Source organism: Marmota flaviventris, chromosome 4 (assembly GCF_047511675.1).
Source record: "Marmota flaviventris isolate mMarFla1 chromosome 4, mMarFla1.hap1, whole genome shotgun sequence".
NCBI lineage: Eukaryota > Metazoa > Chordata > Mammalia > Rodentia > Sciuridae > Marmota > Marmota flaviventris.
This window is the reverse complement of record NC_092501.1, coordinates 70308871-70327080: the sequence shown is the minus strand read 5'-3', so window position 1 is coordinate 70327080 and position 18210 is coordinate 70308871. Positions and strand designations below refer to the sequence as shown.

General features: G+C 40.1%; 1 protein-coding gene across 1 annotated transcript in view; it reads left to right on the top strand.

The window, feature by feature from the left end:
• Papss2 (3'-phosphoadenosine 5'-phosphosulfate synthase 2) overlaps nt 1–18210 on the top strand; it is an 83498-nt gene that overhangs the window by 53641 nt on the left and 11647 nt on the right. Inside the window, exons 3-8 of the mRNA XM_027949248.3 lie at nt 1774–2009; nt 3087–3225; nt 4205–4323; nt 4458–4571; nt 6064–6175; nt 15774–15979. Of these exons, the coding sequence (XP_027805049.1) occupies nt 1774–2009; nt 3087–3225; nt 4205–4323; nt 4458–4571; nt 6064–6175; nt 15774–15979 (926 nt within the window). The remainder of the gene's footprint in view (nt 1–1773; nt 2010–3086; nt 3226–4204; nt 4324–4457; nt 4572–6063; nt 6176–15773; nt 15980–18210) is intronic.

Genomic DNA, 18210 nt, shown 5'->3' with positions numbered 1-18210 from the left:
CAGAAGTAGGATATTGACCAGGCAGACCAGAAGAAACCATATACTTCAAATCCAGAAATTCAGATTTGAACTCTCACTCAACCTACATTAATTAGCCAGTTAATTTCTCTAAGCCTCAATTTCCTTGTTTGTAAAGTGAGAATAAAGATTAGTTACCTGGAAAAAAAAAAAAGATTAGTTACCTATCTATGGAGGTTTGGGAGAACTATATGAAATGAAGTATCACTGCACTTAGCGTAGTGCCTGACCCATGGTAAAGCTCTTAGTATATAGTGTTTCCCAGTATATTAAAAATAAATAGAGCAACAGTCTAGTTAAATACAGTTATTGTGAATTAGCTCTTTGTTTTCTGAGAGCTGAAGAAAAATGGAAGGAAATCTATTTCTCTCATTTTTCTGATATGAAAGAACATACGAGATATTCAAGATTCCCTTTTCTCCTACCCCATAACCCTGCATCGATTCTAAGCATTTATCATCTAAGTGTTTATTTGAAACCCAATACATAATTGTAGAGAACACATTCAACAATGATTTAGCAAAGACTGACAACACATTCTTCACGTAGCTATTTCTTCTAATGATCCTCTGTCAAAGCCAACAGCATGACTTCGAAACATAAGAAAATATCTGAAAACACTTTATCTATCTTTTGTAGATCATCTTTTTTTTTTCCCCATTGAAGTTTCCCTTCCTCTTAGACCTCCATCCCTGCCTTGCTCTCGTGTTTTTCTACCTTTTGCTCTTTCCTTCTGCAGTCTTCTCTGTGTCAACCTCTTGCCCTTTTCTTCTTCCCTCTCAACTTTCCCTTTTCCCTGCTGGGCGTCGTCTGACAGTGGCCTAGCACCATGGAATATCCTTCAGGTTCTAAGACCTTTAGGACAAGTGAATTTTTAGAGTGCAGGGTGGTTCAGATTGCGTTTTCCTCTTAATCCCTATGTTCTCCCTTATCTGGAAATTATAAAATCATTGTGCTTTGACAGCGTGATGGAAGGCCCCTGGTAACTCTATTGGCACATAAAGACCCTACAAAGCTTTAAATCTCTGATTATAAATACTCCTAAGAGCTCTAAATCCTTCTGCAGCCTAGCTCAAGGTGACTCTCCATTTTTGTGTTTTGAGAATCATTTTGGAAAAATCTGGAAGCATATGGGCTCTTATGTCAGATGGATATTCAGTGACATTTGCAAGGGAGGTGGGCCTGCCATTCTCTAGCGGCTGTCTGTCCCCCTCCTCTCTACTAATTGCTCCCATATGAGGGAAGATAAGACCACTGTGTAGTATCTTCCGCTTTTCAAAAGAATCCAGAATCTGGGTTTATATGCACAATTTTCTAATCTTGAAAACAGGATTAGAAAATCCTGTTTTTCCTGTAGGCAAAAGAACACACCAAGGATCGTATGTAGCCCTCAGGTCTCTATTTTAGAAACCCCACTTTCTATGAAATCCTAATCCTAATAGTGGACAAAGAGTTATTTCAAATTTTGAGATAGATGCAAGTACTTGGCTTTTAATAAACTATACTCTTTATAGACTTTAATGATTTTAATTTAAGATCAATCAAATATTGTAACAAGGGTTTTAGGTACATATAAAAGTGCCAGATTAGGGGGCTGGGATATAGCTCATTTTGTAGAGTGCTTTCCTCTCATAGATAAGGCCCTGGGTTCAATCCCCAGCACCACAAAAAAACAAAAAAGTCAGGTTGGTTCAGAAGGTATCATCTTTAACAATCCAGGACAACACTAGTCTGTCTTGCTTATTCTTGTGACAGGTCTCTCTGGTGCTGGAAAAACAACAGTAAGTTTCGCTCTGGAAGAGTACCTCGTCTCCCATGCCATCCCGTGCTATTCTCTGGATGGGGACAATGTCCGTCATGGCCTTAACAAGAACCTGGGGTTCTCGCCTGGGGACCGAGAAGAAAACATCCGCCGGATTGCTGAGGTGGCTAAGCTGTTTGCTGATGCTGGTCTGGTCTGCATCACCAGCTTCATCTCTCCATTTGCAAAGGTAAAAAGATTCAGGTCTGGGCACAACTCTCACACACAGTCTGAGAGCTCTCCAACGGCTGAGGACAGGAGTTTGGTGGAGGGGAAGGGAGAGCCGAATGTTTTATTTTCAATTTACCCACCATTTCTTCCTCTCCCCCCATGCTCCCTCATTTCCTCTATTTACAATTGCTTATATAAAGAGAGTTCCTTCATTTCCAGATGCCAAGGCCCCAGTTGACCTAAACTCTCTCATGTTCACAATTATAAAGGACATTGGTCAGAGCTGACAGGAAGAGAAAGTTAAACAAGCAGAACTCTTAAGACTCTGTAATTTCAGTTGTTGGAAAAGAATGTTTAGCTTGCTAAAGAAAAGAACAGCTCACTACAAAGCTTCAGATTGTGTATGTTTGATGTGCACATTGCTGAGGTGGAGTGTCACTCTTCATGTTTTAAAACTAGAAATTCCCAGGAGCGATGGATAATGTGCTATGTGCTCTGAGCACATCCTTTGGATGGAATATGCTCATACTGCCAGTACCATCTTGCTAAGAGGGGCTGTTTTGCTCTGAAATTTCTTGAGAGAGCTGTGTTTACCAGAGTGACATTTCTGGACTCTCTAAAGGACTCCATAGCCTAGTGTTATCTCAAGGCTACCAAATGCCAGAGCATTCATTTTGTTTTGTGACAAAGAATTTCATTGTGAAATTTTGTCTTAATTCATTTTCTGTTGTAACAAAATACCGCAGATTGGGTATTTTATAAAGGGTAGAGGTTTGTTTGGCTCATTATTTAGGAGGCTAAGAAGATCTAGAACATGGCACCAGCATCTGCTCAGCATCTGGTTAGGACCTTCTGGCTGCATCTTAGCATGGTGGAGGGCTATTAAGTGGCGGTGAGACAGAACATGTGTGCCATGTAGTCCCATTGTGGGGGCTCTTTCCTGATGACCTTATCTCAAGAGCTTACTGCTAAAGGCTCCGCATCCAAATATCATCAATGTATGAATTTAGGGATTCAGTTTCCAACATAAAATTTGGGGCATGTGTACAAACCATAACAAACCTCTTTTTCCATTCTTAAATGTTCTGTTTTTCAGGATCGTGAGAATGCCCGTAAAATCCACGAATCAGCAGGACTGCCATTCTTTGAGATATTTGTAGATGCACCTCTAAATATTTGTGAAAGCAGAGATGTAAAAGGCCTCTACAAACGGGCTCGAGCTGGGGAGATTAAAGGTATGAGACCCAGCTGGGTGCAATGGTGCACACATGTAATCCCTGTAATCCTAGTCAGGAGGCTGAGGCAGGAGGATCTAGAGTTCAAAGCCAGTCTCAGCAATTTAGTGAAGCCCTAAGCAACTTAGAGAGACCTGTCTCAAAATTAAAAGGGCTGAGGGTGTGGCACAGTGATTAAGTACCTCTGAATTAAATTCTTAGTACCACAAAAAAAAAAAAAAAAGAAGTATGAGAACCAGCCAGAGGCTCCTTTGCCAATTATTTAGCCTATCAATCCTCTGATTATATCCTCAGGAATCTGTCTGAAGTTTCAAACTATTTTCCAAAATTTCATATAACACACAACTTTTTATCAAATCATAATATATTGAATATGTCCATAGGCTTATTAAAATGTGGAGTTTTTTCTTTCAAGAACTCTCATCTAATTGTGAAAGCAATCAGGTTCAGAGAAATAAAATGGATATACGTTTGTGAGGGGGGTATTTCAGAGTTTTCCCTTCTTTTTCTGTTTTCAATTCTAGCCCAGTGTGGTGATACATGCCTGTAATCCAATGACTCAGGAGGCAGAAGTATTACAAGTTGAAGGCTAGCCTCAGCAAACTTACAACACACTGCCTCAAAATACAAATTGAAAAGGACTCAGGATGTGGCTCAATAGTTGTGCAACTTTGGGTTCAATATCCAGTACTAAAAAAAAAAAAAAAAAGAAAGAAAGAAAAGGAAAAATAACAATTCTAATTACCTATAGATGGCTTGGACTTTGCTAGATATTATTCATAATTTGGGGCTTTCCATATTGAAAACACAGCTGTATATTTTCTTACCTATGGCAAAAGGTCAAGGATGGCAGTTTGACCTTTTCTGTTATAATCCAAACTCTCAGTTTAACATATTATTCCAACATGGGTTATGCCTTAATGATTAAAAAATAATTATTCCATTGGGACAGATGTGATTTCCCCCTTATGTCTTGCAGGATTTACAGGTATCGATTCTGATTATGAGAAGCCTGAAACTCCTGAGTGTGTGCTTAAAACCAATTTGTCTTCAGTGAGCGACTGTGTCCAGCAGGTGGTGGAACTTCTACAAGAACAGGTGGGCACATGGTTCTCTCTTTCTTTTTTTTTTTAAATTTAGTTAAGTCACGAAAGACAATTTAGGCCTCTTTCCTAAAGCACTCTTTCCTGTTGTTTTCATTGGAAATTGTTGCTGATTCCGTTTCATTTCAGAACATCGTACCCCATGCCACAATCAGAGGCATCCATGAACTCTTTGTGCCAGAAAACAAACTCGATCAGGTCCGGGCTGAGGCTGAGAATCTCCCTTCGTTATCGATCACCAAGGTAAGGGGTACAGACTGGCCAAAGGAGAATTACGCTTAATATCTGTCATTATAATTCATTTATAATTACTCTTGTTAAAAAGGAAAGTATGAGTAAGGGACACTTCATTTTTGTCATTTTTTCCCCCACCTCTTCTCTGAGCAAATCTTTCCCAAGACTTGCCACAAGGCGGCTGATCAGAGCTATGTATGGGGGCAGGCTGGGAAAGTGCCGGCTATATTTGCCTGGGACAGTTTTACACAGCTGTCATTTACCTTCAGTCATTTTCAAGGGCAGGCATCCCCATAACTACTTGTTAGCAGTGGCTCAGGAAACAGCCTGGAAAGCAAGTGCTTTATGGGCAACTGAGAAGGAGTTTGAAGAAAATGGAAAGTAGCCCTGATATCCAGTGATGGGAATGTTCTAGGCTTTTCTACTCTACAATTGCAGTGCTCCTTCATCGGGGACATTGCAGCCGGAGGGGAGGATTTTACTACCTGGAGGATATGTGGTGCAATCCCAGCAATTGCCCCACAAGGGCCTGTTTGTGGTCAGTTTTAGTTGGTCCACACAAGGTGATCAAGTCTTCATGGGGACCTATTTATTACCTATTAAAACTTTGGAGTTTCATAAGGGACAAGGTGAATGGGGAACTTGCTTCTGCTCATGAAGACTTTTTAGAGTACTCTAAAAAGTCATGACCAATTTATAAATAAAACCCCAGCTCTGTGAAACAGATCCTGAGCACCAAGAGCACCAAGCAGGGGAGAAAACACATGATGACAGCTGGGATGTGGTATTATAGTTCCAAACAGAGCAATCTGTGAGGCGGAGAACTTCAACTTCAGATTGATTCTTTCAGTCATGGGGAAGATAGGAAAGGTTTTAGAGCCATGACCCATGGGCTGGGTTTTAAATGATGAATAGGAGTTGAAAGTGGAGAAGAGGATGGGTAAAACCCAGGCTCGAAACCACTTATGTGTTTAGACCACGTACACGTTGTCTGGAATTGTTGACCAGTAGTCCCCAGCTGGAGTGGAAGGAGGCAGAAGTCCCTCTGTGAGTCCTAGGGGCCAGAAGGGCTTTCATTATCATGCTAGTAACTTTGGACTTTATCTTAGACTCAATAGTTTGCTCAATTCAATCAAATGACCAGTAAGTACATGTGGTAAAAAAACATTCAGCCAAACCAGGATTTTTGTGGAAAATAAATGAATGAAGACTGAAATTTCAGCTGTTGCATATTACAATGAAAGTTATAGGCTGGAGTGTCCAAAAAAAAAAAAAAAAAAAATCATCTCAATTTGGAATCTTTTTACGGCTCTTCCATAGGAAAATTCTAGACCTAAGACTATCTGACCCTGGGATCACAGGTTAGCACAATATGTGGAAACACTTAACAAAAGATTTAGCCCTCATCCTCCAAACAACTGAATAAGAAAGAACTGCCTGGGACCAGATGCCAGAGAAACAGAATTTATGGAAATATTCACCTGCTGTTTGTGTTTTGCAGCTGGATCTCCAGTGGGTCCAGGTGTTGAGTGAAGGCTGGGCCACTCCCCTCAAAGGTTTTATGCGGGAGAAGGAATACTTGCAAACTATACACTTTGACACCCTGCTAGATGGTATGACTTTTGTTGTTGTTTCTTACTCTTTATTACTAAAGAAAAAATTTCTGCCAGCATCTTGCACATGAATGGGAACTACTCATCTTTGGTTTATAAATGGCTTTGAAAAAATAGTTAGATCTTTTACAGTGTTCCCAATTTTACTATGTGTAAACTTCCATTTGTAGGATTTTTTTGATCATTTTCAAAGGATTATTGATTATTTAAAATTAAGGAACTGAAAAATGAAGATTTCACTTGCACACAAATCCAAAAGAAGGTTAAATCTGTTTCATCTCCACCTGTTCTTTGCTGGTCCTGATATTCAGAAGCACTGTTGCAGTCCAGCTCACCTCTGATGGCTGCATCCTGGGGCAGCCAAGGCCAGCTCCACAGAGGTTACTGACTGACTCACGGGGCACTTCCCATCCTCCAAGTTGCTCCTGTCGTGCAGAGTTGCAGCAGCTGCTCTCCTTGATGGATGCTAGAGTGTCAGTGTTTGTCCACACATGAGATACATTAGGCGGTTTTTGTCCTCTAAACTCCAGCTGGACTGATTCAAGGTAGCTTTCTGGGCATAGGCTAATGGATTTTTTAGAAAAGTTCTCCAAGGGGCTGGGGCTGTAGCTCAGTGGCAGAGCGCTTGCCTTGCATGTGTGAGGCACTGGGTTCGATCTTCAGCACCACATAAAAACAAATAAATAAAATAAAGGCATTCTGTCCAACTACAAAAACAAAAAACTGATCTAAGGTCGGAAGCATGTGTTATTCAGAAGAATTCCTGACCCCTGTGTGATCATTTCCTTCCTAGAGCTGCTTGAGCTTATCAAATGTAACATTATTTCAAGTCCTTGGGAAATAGCTAAGAAACGGAGAAGGAGTAGTGGTAGAGACACACTGAGCAGAGAGCTCCAGACCTTTAAGGAAGAAAGGGAAAATCAGATGTTCTTTCTTTGAAATGTTCAAGTCCTGAACGTCTTTCTGATTCTGCCTGGGTAATGAGGTATAAAGCTAGAATCAGAACTTAAAGACAGATAGAATGAGCCCTCTTCCCTTATTCTTCTGCTGTTCATGCCTCACAACCTGAGGCCTTTATTTATCAGATTAAGTCAGATTAAAAAAAAAAAAAACAACCCACTTTCTTTACTTCTAGCTTGTCTTGACAGTGATAATAATGTAATCTGTATAGCATTTCTCTATTTTTAAAGCATTTTCCCAGGCATTATTTCATTTGATCCTTACAAAAGCCCTGGAAAACAGGTGATCCTTCCACACCAGGCTGCTCTCCTGATGTCCTTTCTAAGAGAATCTAGAAGGTCAGGATTTCTGTAGGAGGAAGGCTGATGTTTACATTGATGTCTCAGTTTCAACACTTGCCAGACACAGGCTGCTTCAAGAAAATGTCCCTGAATTCTGCAGCCATCCATGACTATGAGCATCCAAACTGGAGCTGTGGCCAAAAGACGAAGAATGAGAAGTTATACTCCATTTATGTCTGATGTGTCAAAATGCATTCTACTGTCATGTATAACTCATTAGAACAATTTTTTTAATTAATTTAAAAAAAAGACAAGTGAATCACATCAAAAGAGGCCCCTTTACAGATGGTGCCTTTGACAAGTATTTGTTCCATAAAGAAAAATGCCAGTGTGGCAGATATGGTTGCAGTAGTCAATGTTAATGGCAGTCCACGTTCCTTAACCTAGGATCTAGGTCTTCAGTGGGGGACAGAAAACATCCCAGAGTGGGCAAAAGTAGCTTGTTCTGAGAAGGGGAGGAGAGGTCATTTTCCTGAGCTCAGAGTTCATAGTGTCTGCTGAATTCTTAAGAGTCTATGACCTGGGCTGGGGATAGAGCTCAGTTGGTAGAATGCTTGCCTCACATGCACAAGGCCCTGGGTTCAATCCCCAGCACCACAGGGGGAAAAAAAGAGTCTATGACCCAAAAAAGATGAAAAATAACTAATGCAGATAATCCATCTGGTGATTTGGGCAAATTCTCTCTCACACCATATCCATTTCATTTCATGAGCAAAATACATTGATTTTCTACTCCTTATTTGGTCCTTACTACCATGAGGTGAATGAAGCATTTATTGCTCCTACTTCTCATATAATCCATGTAATGTCTGGCTCTTAAACCCACCACCATAGGGATGCCAGTGAGCTCACGTTCCCATTGCTACTTGAGCCCCAATGGTTTCAAGTCTATCTATTCATATGAAATTCCAGTTCTTTCCAAAGCTTAAGCCCAAGGGTTCATAGGAAGTGTGTTTCTTGTGCTTCTGCATCAGGCCCATGGCCACGTATCACTTGCTGTGTGGATACGTGTGGCTATCTGTGTCCACAGTGGTATAAATCCTTCCCAGACCACTTAAGTTTGGTAACTGGTGGGGCTGTTTCTCAAGTGGGAAGAAGAATGTTCCCTTCCTCTGTGTTAACCTCAATTGAGCACTCTCTAGTGAGTTGCTTGAGTCCCACCAAATGCCTTGGAATCTGTATGAATCCCTTTATCCTGTGTCTCCAGTGGGGATATGTCACAAGGGGTTCAGGTGCAGATGTCATGCTGTTTCCATGACCCCTAACCCCTTCCACCCTTCCGGCCCCATTTCTGGGGCTTTCTGGAAGACTCCTTGTTTCCTTATGGAAATTTTCTGCTGGCTGCACATTTGCCTCTGCAACCAGAGTCCATTGGGCACACCTGTGCAACCCCAGTTACAGTCAAGTTCTGCATACCCCCCAGAAACCTCCTCCATTCTTATATCAATCAATTAAAAAAAAGTATACCAGGATATGATTTCCTGCCTATCTCTGCCACTTTCTGTATCTCAGTTTAGTTTTAGTCAAAGCAGAGGTAGAATATCGTAGTAGATAAGAGTATGAGCTGTGAAGCCAAACTGGGAGCTAGGTTTGTATGTCAGTGATGAACTATGAACCTGGGCCAAAATTACTTACAACACTCTCTGCATTTAGTTGCCTCATCTTTGGGAATATTAGTTACACACTGACTTTATTGGAATATTGAAAGTTTTAGCAGTCCAATAGTAAATGTTCCACACATGTTAGCTATTATCATGAACAAAACCCTACTGCATACAGTTAAAAGAACTTGGAGGGTTGAAAACACTAAGTGGCTTATACACAGTCACATCAGGTTGAATTAGCACAGATAATCTCATCAGCCAGCAACAAATACTTATTTGTATAAGTATTTGTTAATACTTTAACAAGTTAACCTGGCACTTGAGGACAGAGTGGCTGTGAAGGCAGATGTTCACTTACTGGACAGACAGACAGACAGACAGGCTTCTCCTCTAAGCCTGAGAGCAGCAGGTTCTCCCACATCAGTGATTCTTTTGAGACCATAGAATTCTTTATTTCAGGGAAACCTGATGTAATATATACCACAGATGAAGTGGAATTTCTTCCCTAGGAGGGGCTGGGAGCTTGGCCTTCCTCCTGGGCAGCAGGCTGGTGGGTATCTGGAGGAAGCCAGTGGAAACTGCTTTCATACCATGGAACTTTCCACATTTTCCATACCACAGCAATTTCCTGGCAGTGCCTGGCTTGATGGCGTCAGGACTGGGGACACAGAATTAAACTCTCAAAAGAGATTTCTTTATATATCATAAGATGGGGCAAGATATCATTCATATCGATATAATTTAATTTTTTAAATGGACAAATTCAGCTATATGAAGATAAAACCATTTAAAGATTCTTTTGGTTGTAGATAGACACAATATCTTTATTGTATTTATTTTTTATTTGGTGCTGAGTATCAAACTCAGTGCCTCCCAGGTGCTAGGCGAGCACTCTATCACTGAGTCACAACCCCAGCCCCAATATAATTTAATTTCAACCCATTCTTAAAGGTTTGATTCAATGCCACTGAAAATTTGAAATGTTTTTTTTGTAGCCACAGACACATTTTCACTTTCACCTATCATCAAACAGCTGCAAAACAAAAGCCCAAAAGGAATTATTTGTCAGTGATTTTGGTAACTGTATATTATGAGGAGGGAGGGCCCACTTCCGTATCAATGTATTGTGTCACTTTATCTCTCACTGGAAATATAGTTCCAGGGTTGTCACAGACCCTCCTATCATGTCCCATTTACATTTAAATATGGAACACCAAGTTTACATTGATGACTTCCAAATGGGATCAAGACGTGACAGCCTTGTGAGACACCGTCACTTAATGGCAATTCTCCTGCAGCTGGCTTTCCAAGGCAGGACACCAGGGTGCCACACACACCACCAGCACTTACTAACACCAGTGACTCTGGAATTTGATGTAGGCTATCACATTTAGTCTGGATAACACCACTGTGAAGATATTTTATCCACAGAAGGAAGAAAGTTGGAAAAGTTAAACAACTTACTTGAAGCTTGTATTCAAATCCAGCTTATCCAGGCTCTGACACTTGTGCTTATTTTCCTGGGCATGCTTTCATGTCCTCTAATTACCTGGGATTCCAGAAATCCTGGGGTAGTTGGTTTCTACACCTTCTCCCAGAGCTTGGTTTGGAAATCATTTGACAGTGGTTGTAATATCACATGTTTACAAGAGATAACTTCTTGCTGAAGTTGGAAGGGTTATTAACATATTATAATTATAAAATAATCTGTTTTTTTTAAAAACAGGTATTCATCCTAACAATGTTTTTGGAATGTATTGAACAATATTCCATACAAATTCTGAGTTTTATCAACATTTTGGTGTCATATATTCTTTGTTTTTAAACATAGCATAACGGAAGAGTTCAGTATATTTGTATGTTATAAATGTGAAGTGTCATAACAGGAATTGGTTCCTTGACATTGTTACTTTAAGATTATTTTGGTGGAGAGCTGAAAACATATTTCTTAATTGTGTTTGTATTTCTCTAGGCATGGTCCTTTATGGTATGTACTTTAACTTTCCAAGTAGTTAAATTATTATAATTAGATATGTTGCATTAATTCAAAATGGTTGAAGACATGACTAAAAAAAAAATCTTAATTAACCAGTTGGAATCGTTATCAATTCATGATCCAACCAGTTATAGTAGAATAATAGTACATTATATTCTGCTAATTGGAGTAACAGGAAATTTCTGGATTAGGTGCAACTATTGTTTATAATGTTGTGTTTAGCTGATGAAAGTAAACTTGTTTCTAAATTATTGTTGCATATTTTGTTCATGAGTACTTTTAAATTTATAATTCTTTCCCAATGACTCTTGGTTCCCTTTTAGCTCCACAAATTTGGAAATTCTACCATGTTTACAAAACATTTTAATTAATGAAGGATAAAAATCCTTTTTAGATGCAATTTAAAGTGGATGCACCTGGTTGGATTGTGTATGATTGTACTTTATTTGTGATGTGTGATTATGCATGAATTTAATTTCAAGCTATCATAATTGATAGTTATAGAAATGGGAATAAATATACATTTGCTATGAATGTAAATTTCTGAATTGTACCAGAATGAAGAGGTAAAATTCCAAAGGTATCATTTATCTCTGATATTATTTTCATCATTGTTATTCTTCCTTAAAAAAAAAAAAAACCTAGTTATATAACAAAGATTAACTTGGTGTTTACACAGAAAATCTATACAACCCATAAGCAGATCTCCAAAACTGAAACAGAAGGCTTGAAAAATATTTTTAAAGCAAAAGAAAAATCATTCAGTTGAACAGGAAGTTATCTGTTGGATTTACCTTCGTTAAAAACAAAACAAAACAAAACAAAAAAAACAGTACTCTTCCATAACGGGATGTGCTACATGATCCCAAGGTAGTTCCCACCAGAACTGGAATCACATGAAGGGAAAGACAGAAAGCCTGAATCAATGTTTAAAGCCACGGAGGATGTTTAGCACAGTTAAGATTATGTATTAGAAAAGTTGAGAAAGATGATAGGGAACCCACAGTAAATCTGTTTATTCCCAAATGCAGTTGCAGCCACAGGTGTGGGATCAGTAGGACTACTTTCCATAGCATCCTACAGATGCACTCCTTGACCTGGACCACGGTAGGGGCGTGCTGCTTAGTCACTATGGATGCCTACTCCAGGACGAGATGAAGGGGGAATAGAGGCTACGTTGGGCAGTAACCTGGTGGACCAGAGGAGAAAATTGCAACGGGAAGTGAAGCATCCCTTGGATTTCCACCCAGAACATTTGATGCAAGACAAAGTTGCAGGCATGTTGCTGGCAGGACGAGGCTTCCTCCAGCGTGATGTCCTACTTTTGGCTTTGCAGATTGCTTTATTCTGGTCAAGTCATTCTTTAGAAACAGAGTCAAATATCATGGTCCTTCTTTTAGCAAGTATGACTAGTAAGCAATCCAAAGAAAGCATGGTTTTGGGGGTTTTTTTGGTATACAATATTGAACTCAGGGGTGCTTTAGTTATGACTCAGCTACATCCCCATCCTTTTTATTTTTATTTTATTTTTATTTTGAGACAGGGTCTTGCTAAATTGTTGAGGGTCTCAAAATATTGCCAATTCTGACCTCAAACTTTCTATCCTCTGTCTCAGCCTCCCTGGGATTATACCATGGGGCCACCATGTCTGGCATAAGCACAATTTCTAATTAGAATGTCAGCATCCTTGAAAGTGGTATTCTTAATTTACTTCTCTCTCTTTTCCTCACTTGAACTACTGTATATTTAATTATCTTTCATCATGAACCACCATTAATTTAGTGCTGAACAGTATGCCCCCTCATATCAAACCAGAGAAATACATCTTATTTACTATTCCCCTCTTTTTTTTTTTTTTTAAAGTGAGGAAACTGAATTCAGAGAATTTGAATGACACATACTTTGTAAGTGGGAAATTCCCCACTTAGACTTTAGTGTTTTCTGCAAAGGGGTTGGCTGCTCTAAGTGTCCTTGACCTTGGAAACAAAGAGTTGTTTGAATGACAAAAGACTTACTTTTGTAAGGCACATATCTAATTTGTGTCTTATTAAGGGTCCTAATGTATGTTGCAGAATTTTTATGATAGTCTGGGTTTCTTTGTGGTTGGTAACTGCTGTCTGTATTCTATGATATTCTTAGGTCCTAGTAATTTTAGAGAGTGTTTAAAAGGTGCAAAGTGATATGCCTGGAAAATTTGGTTTTATAGCTGCTAAGGTAGAGTCTCATGCCCCAAAACAATAGAATTCAAATATTTAACTCTGTCAGAGGCATTGTAAGTGTTGGATTTGAAAGTTAGATTTAAATGATTTCATTAGTTTATGACATATTTTCTCAAATCCATGAAGAGCTGCTCGTATTTACTCTGGAATTGAATGTTTCCTTTATTCATCTTCCTTTGATTCTCTTTGGAATCTGTTTCCCTGATATTTCTTTTGTGTTACACACCTAACCAGTAAGTACAATTTCACCTGTAAGTACAATTGAGAGGCAGATGTGCTTATTAGAATGTTAGAGCATTGTTACAAAAGATATTGGGGGGCACGGTTTCATATTTATTTTTTTACATTGACATTGTTCAAACATGAGAGTCAATTTCTACTCTTTTAAGCTTCCAACTGAAAAACAATTACATATTTTAACTATTTTATCTAGAGACACTTCAAAATATTCTTACTTAAAAAAAATAACCCCCTTATTCACTCAAAAAAAATTCACTGGGGGACGGAGGGGGAAGCAAAACTCAGTGATAGGCACTTGCCTAGCATGTGTGAGACCCTGAGTTTAATCCCCAGCACCACACACACACACACACACACACACACACAAAAGTTTAACATAAGCAAACTTTTCAATAACTCTGTTTTCATTACTCCTACTAGTTATTAAGCTGGGCTTTCATGTCTGATACCTGAGACATTTGTGAGATTATTGGTGTTTCTGTATTTTTAGCTTCTGTGTTAGTGTTCTCATACAAAAAACATAACACATATACATATATGTGAAGGGGACAGGGGGAAGGAGAAAGGATTTACCCTAAAAAATTGCCTCGTGCGATTGGAGGCAACTTTAAAATCTGTAGGGTAGCCCAGCAGGCTGGAGACCCAGAGACGTAGTAGTCGAAATCTAAAGGCACCCTGCTGCCTGAATTCCCCCTTCTTCTGGGGAGATCAGTCTTCTTTTCAGGCCTTCAACTGAATGGAGGAGGCCCAGCCACATTATGAAGGATGAGCTCCTTAGAGTCTACAGATTTAAATGTTAATCCCATCTAAAATTATCTTCAAAGAATCATCAAAATAACATTTGACCAAATATCTGGGTATGATGGCCTAGCCGTGGAGAGCAAACTCAAGAGTTCATATAAAATCAGCCATCCCTGTTTCTTTGTTATCAAGAGTTTTCCTGCCTCTTCCTTTGTGGTCAAGATGTTGACATGCTATGTTGCTGAAGGCGTAGCTTCTTTGAACCGTGCATTCTATACCTTCTGATTCATTGTGTTATATACTGAGAAGTCGGAACATGCAGTTTACTTACATTCCTCTTAAAGACTCAGCATAAAGGTGAGAGGGACTCACTTTCCAAAGAAAATGCAGGAGCTTCAGTAATGGCCTCCTGTCATTTCTTATTCCTCCTATTTTTTGGCTGATGGTTCTCAATTACAGTTAAGCTTGCAAGACTCATGACTCCCAGAAAAGTCAGATTACCAGTCTCTTCAAAAATATTGAAAGGTGCTGCTGTGCCTGCACCACAGTGAGCATCAGAAGGACTACGTATTTGGGGTCCCAGGGACTGTGGGTTGTCTTGAGTTTTCCTCTCTTTTCAATTCAGTGGGTTGGCCATGCCTAGTGTTGGTTTCCAAAAAAACTAGAGAGTTTTGTTTTGTTTCATCAAACTTTATTTTGTTTAATTGGGTTTTTGAAGGCTTTAAGCTTCCTCGTGCATTGGGATCAGGACAAAGCTTTAAAAATGGAACCCAGGCCGAGTGTGGTAATGCACACCTGTAATCTCATCTATTCAGGAGACTGAGGCAGGAGGATCATAAGTTCAAGGCCAGCCTCAGCAACTCAATGAGTATCTATCAGGAACTTAGCAAGACCCCGTCTCAAAATAAAAAAATACAAAGGGCTGGGGATGTGGCTTAGTTTTAAAGCATCCCTAGGTTCTATCGCCAGTACCAAACAAACAAAAGCAGAACCCCAAAAGAGATACATGGCCTTCCCATACCCAAGGTTAGGCCACCTTTGTGGGCCACTCAGCCCACTTTTCACCCACTGCCCATCTCCTGCTCTGGGAAGCCCTTCAGGACTTCTCATCACTAATTCTAGAAAAACCCACAAGCAGCTAGGTGCGGTGGCACACACCTGTAATCCCAGTGGCTCGGGAGGCTGAGGCAGGAGGATCATGAGTTCAAAGCCAGCCTCAGCAATAGCAAGACACTAAGCAACTCAGTGAGACCCTGTCTCTAAATAAAATACAAAATAGGGCTGGGGATGTGGCTCAGCGGCTGAGTTCCCCTGAGTTCAATCCCCGGTACCAAAAACAAAAACAAAACCCCACACAGCTGACCTAGCCATGCTGGATTTGGGTTTTAAAGCATTCAAAGGGACTCTTTGGAAGGGACACTGTGCACATGTGAGACATCCTGCAGGGAGGGCACACCTTACTTCCAGTGTTCACATATCACACGGGTCTTTCCACAGATGGAGTGATCAACATGAGCATTCCCATCGTGCTGCCCGTCTCTACGGATGATAAGACACGGCTGGAAGGGTGCAGCAAGTTTGTCCTGACACATGGTGGACAAAGAGTGGCTATCATGCATGACCCTGAGTTCTACGAGCATAGGAAAGAGGAGCACTGTTCCCGCGTGTGGGGGACCACATGTTCAAAACATCCCCATATCAAAGTAAGTTGTGAGATCTTTGGAAGGACTTTCCTGATCTATTTCAACCAAGAACAGAAATCATTCTTTTTAATTCCTTCATGGAGGAATCAATGGAAGAATGAGGTTCAATGGAAGAATGCTTTTCTAAGATTGGTTTTGCAAGCTTGGCTTTGGAAGATATTTTTAAAGGGGGATACAGAAATGTCTTTCTGTTTGAGATCCTTGAGACCTCAGATCCTCTGATGGTCACATCCTCAGCTAAATGGGAGTGTGTAGATAAATTAGTCTGGTGTCATGAGTGGAAATCATGATACCAGACTAAATTTGTGTAGTTATGCACAAACTCACCGCTAGCCCTGTTCATCTTAAAAAAGATCAAGGAAAATATCTTCACACAGAACAAACCCAGTCAACCTCTGGAGAGTGAACTCAGAGTTCATGCTCTGTGGCCAGTGAGGGGGTCAAAGAACCTTTTCAGTAAACACAAATCAGCATAGTTAGTGGCCGAGTTCCCAGAGGAAGGTTAATACATTTTCATCAGTGTGTATGTTCAAGATTGAAAAATGTGTTCCTCTGAGTAGGATCATTTATCATAAATGAACCTCCTCAGGTTCATTCACAACTTCTAACTGCTGTTGGGGGTGGGGGTGAGAGTGAGAGGGCATTATGGGATCTCCATTTCCCATAAATAAAAATATGTGAAATTGGATTCAGAAACCATTTCTCATCCAAGATAAACACATTAGGATGGAAAATGAAGAGAGAGAAATACTACTAATTTGACTTCTCAGATTCCCCAACTGGAATAACTTTCAGCAAGTTCCCAAGTTTCATCAAGAGCAGTTCAAGGCCCAGAGGCTCTAAGAAGCCTCCTGGTGGACAAAGTATGCTATCTTTCTGGACCTGTTTCTTCACTGACAAAAGAAACGGCCAGGCAAAATAACTCTAAGGTTTCTTCCAGTCCCTTGACCCCAGAGAAAATTATGCTGCTGTTGTTCTCAGTTGTGAAATGCTCCAAGACAGAAAGGACATTTTCAAGGTCCCTGTTGGTAGATGTTATGCCAGGGCTCAGACCCAGGAAACAGATTTGGGATCCCAGCAGGTGGAAGAAGAGGCAGAATGCTGTTAGGATAGTAGACATGCTTTATTCAGAGGTGGAAACAGCCTCTAGCCTCCAGCTTCAGCCCCCAGCCAGTTGTACTTAGCTCCCTTTTTATATACAGTCCTAACAAAGAAGGCACACTGCCAACAGATTACATCAATGGGCATGCTCACAAGCAAATGTTTATAACCTTGAGCATGTACACTGAATCAGAATGTTTCTGACCTTGGGCAGGGGTTGTCGCTCAGCGGTAGAGCACTTGCCTCGTATGTGCAAGACCCTGAGTTCGATCCTCAGCACCACATAAAAATAAATAAGTGAAATAAAGGTATCATGTCCAACTTAAAAAAAAAAAAAAATATATATATATATATATATATATATATATAATGTTTCTGACCTTGACTACACCTTAACCATAACATAGCCAATTTATGGCCTTGGCTACATACTAAAAACATAAAATAAAACATAACAGCCTGCCAAAAGCCTCAGCAAGGGAACCGAACTATGGCCCTTTTGGTCCTGTCCCAAGAGTGGCTCCAGGGAATTTCTTAATCCGAATGAAAGAGGGCACTGGGCAAGCAAAGCAGCCTCTTCACTCACTGGATATAGCTAGCCACCCTCAAGATCAGCATCATTAGCCAGGTGCAATGGCTCATGCCTGTAATCCCAGTAACCCAGGAGACTGAGGCAGGAGGATTGCAAGTTCAAGGCCAGCTAGGGCAATTTAGTAAGAACCTGTCTCAAAATAATGATGATGATGACGATAAAGGGTAAAAGGGCTGAGAATGTAGCTCAGTGGTAAAGCATCTTTGAGTTCAATACCCAGCATTAGGAGAGGAAAAAACAATAAGAATCTTCAACCTTAATGCATATCTAGATCAAATACATTTACACGGTTTTTCTCAAAGAGGCTGCCAGACAGTTCTTGTAATTTCTGAATACTGACTTAGAGCTGTTTGAGGAATATTTTGTTCTAGGCTTCAAATATATTTCTGGTCATTTCTTTCCTGATCCTAATCATATGGGTTTGGGATCTTATCTTTGCCCAGTGACCCAAAGAATAACGGCTTTTCATTATGGCAGATCAGATATTTCTATTCTTTAGGTCTAACATCCACATACACATGACTTGCACTTAAAAAAA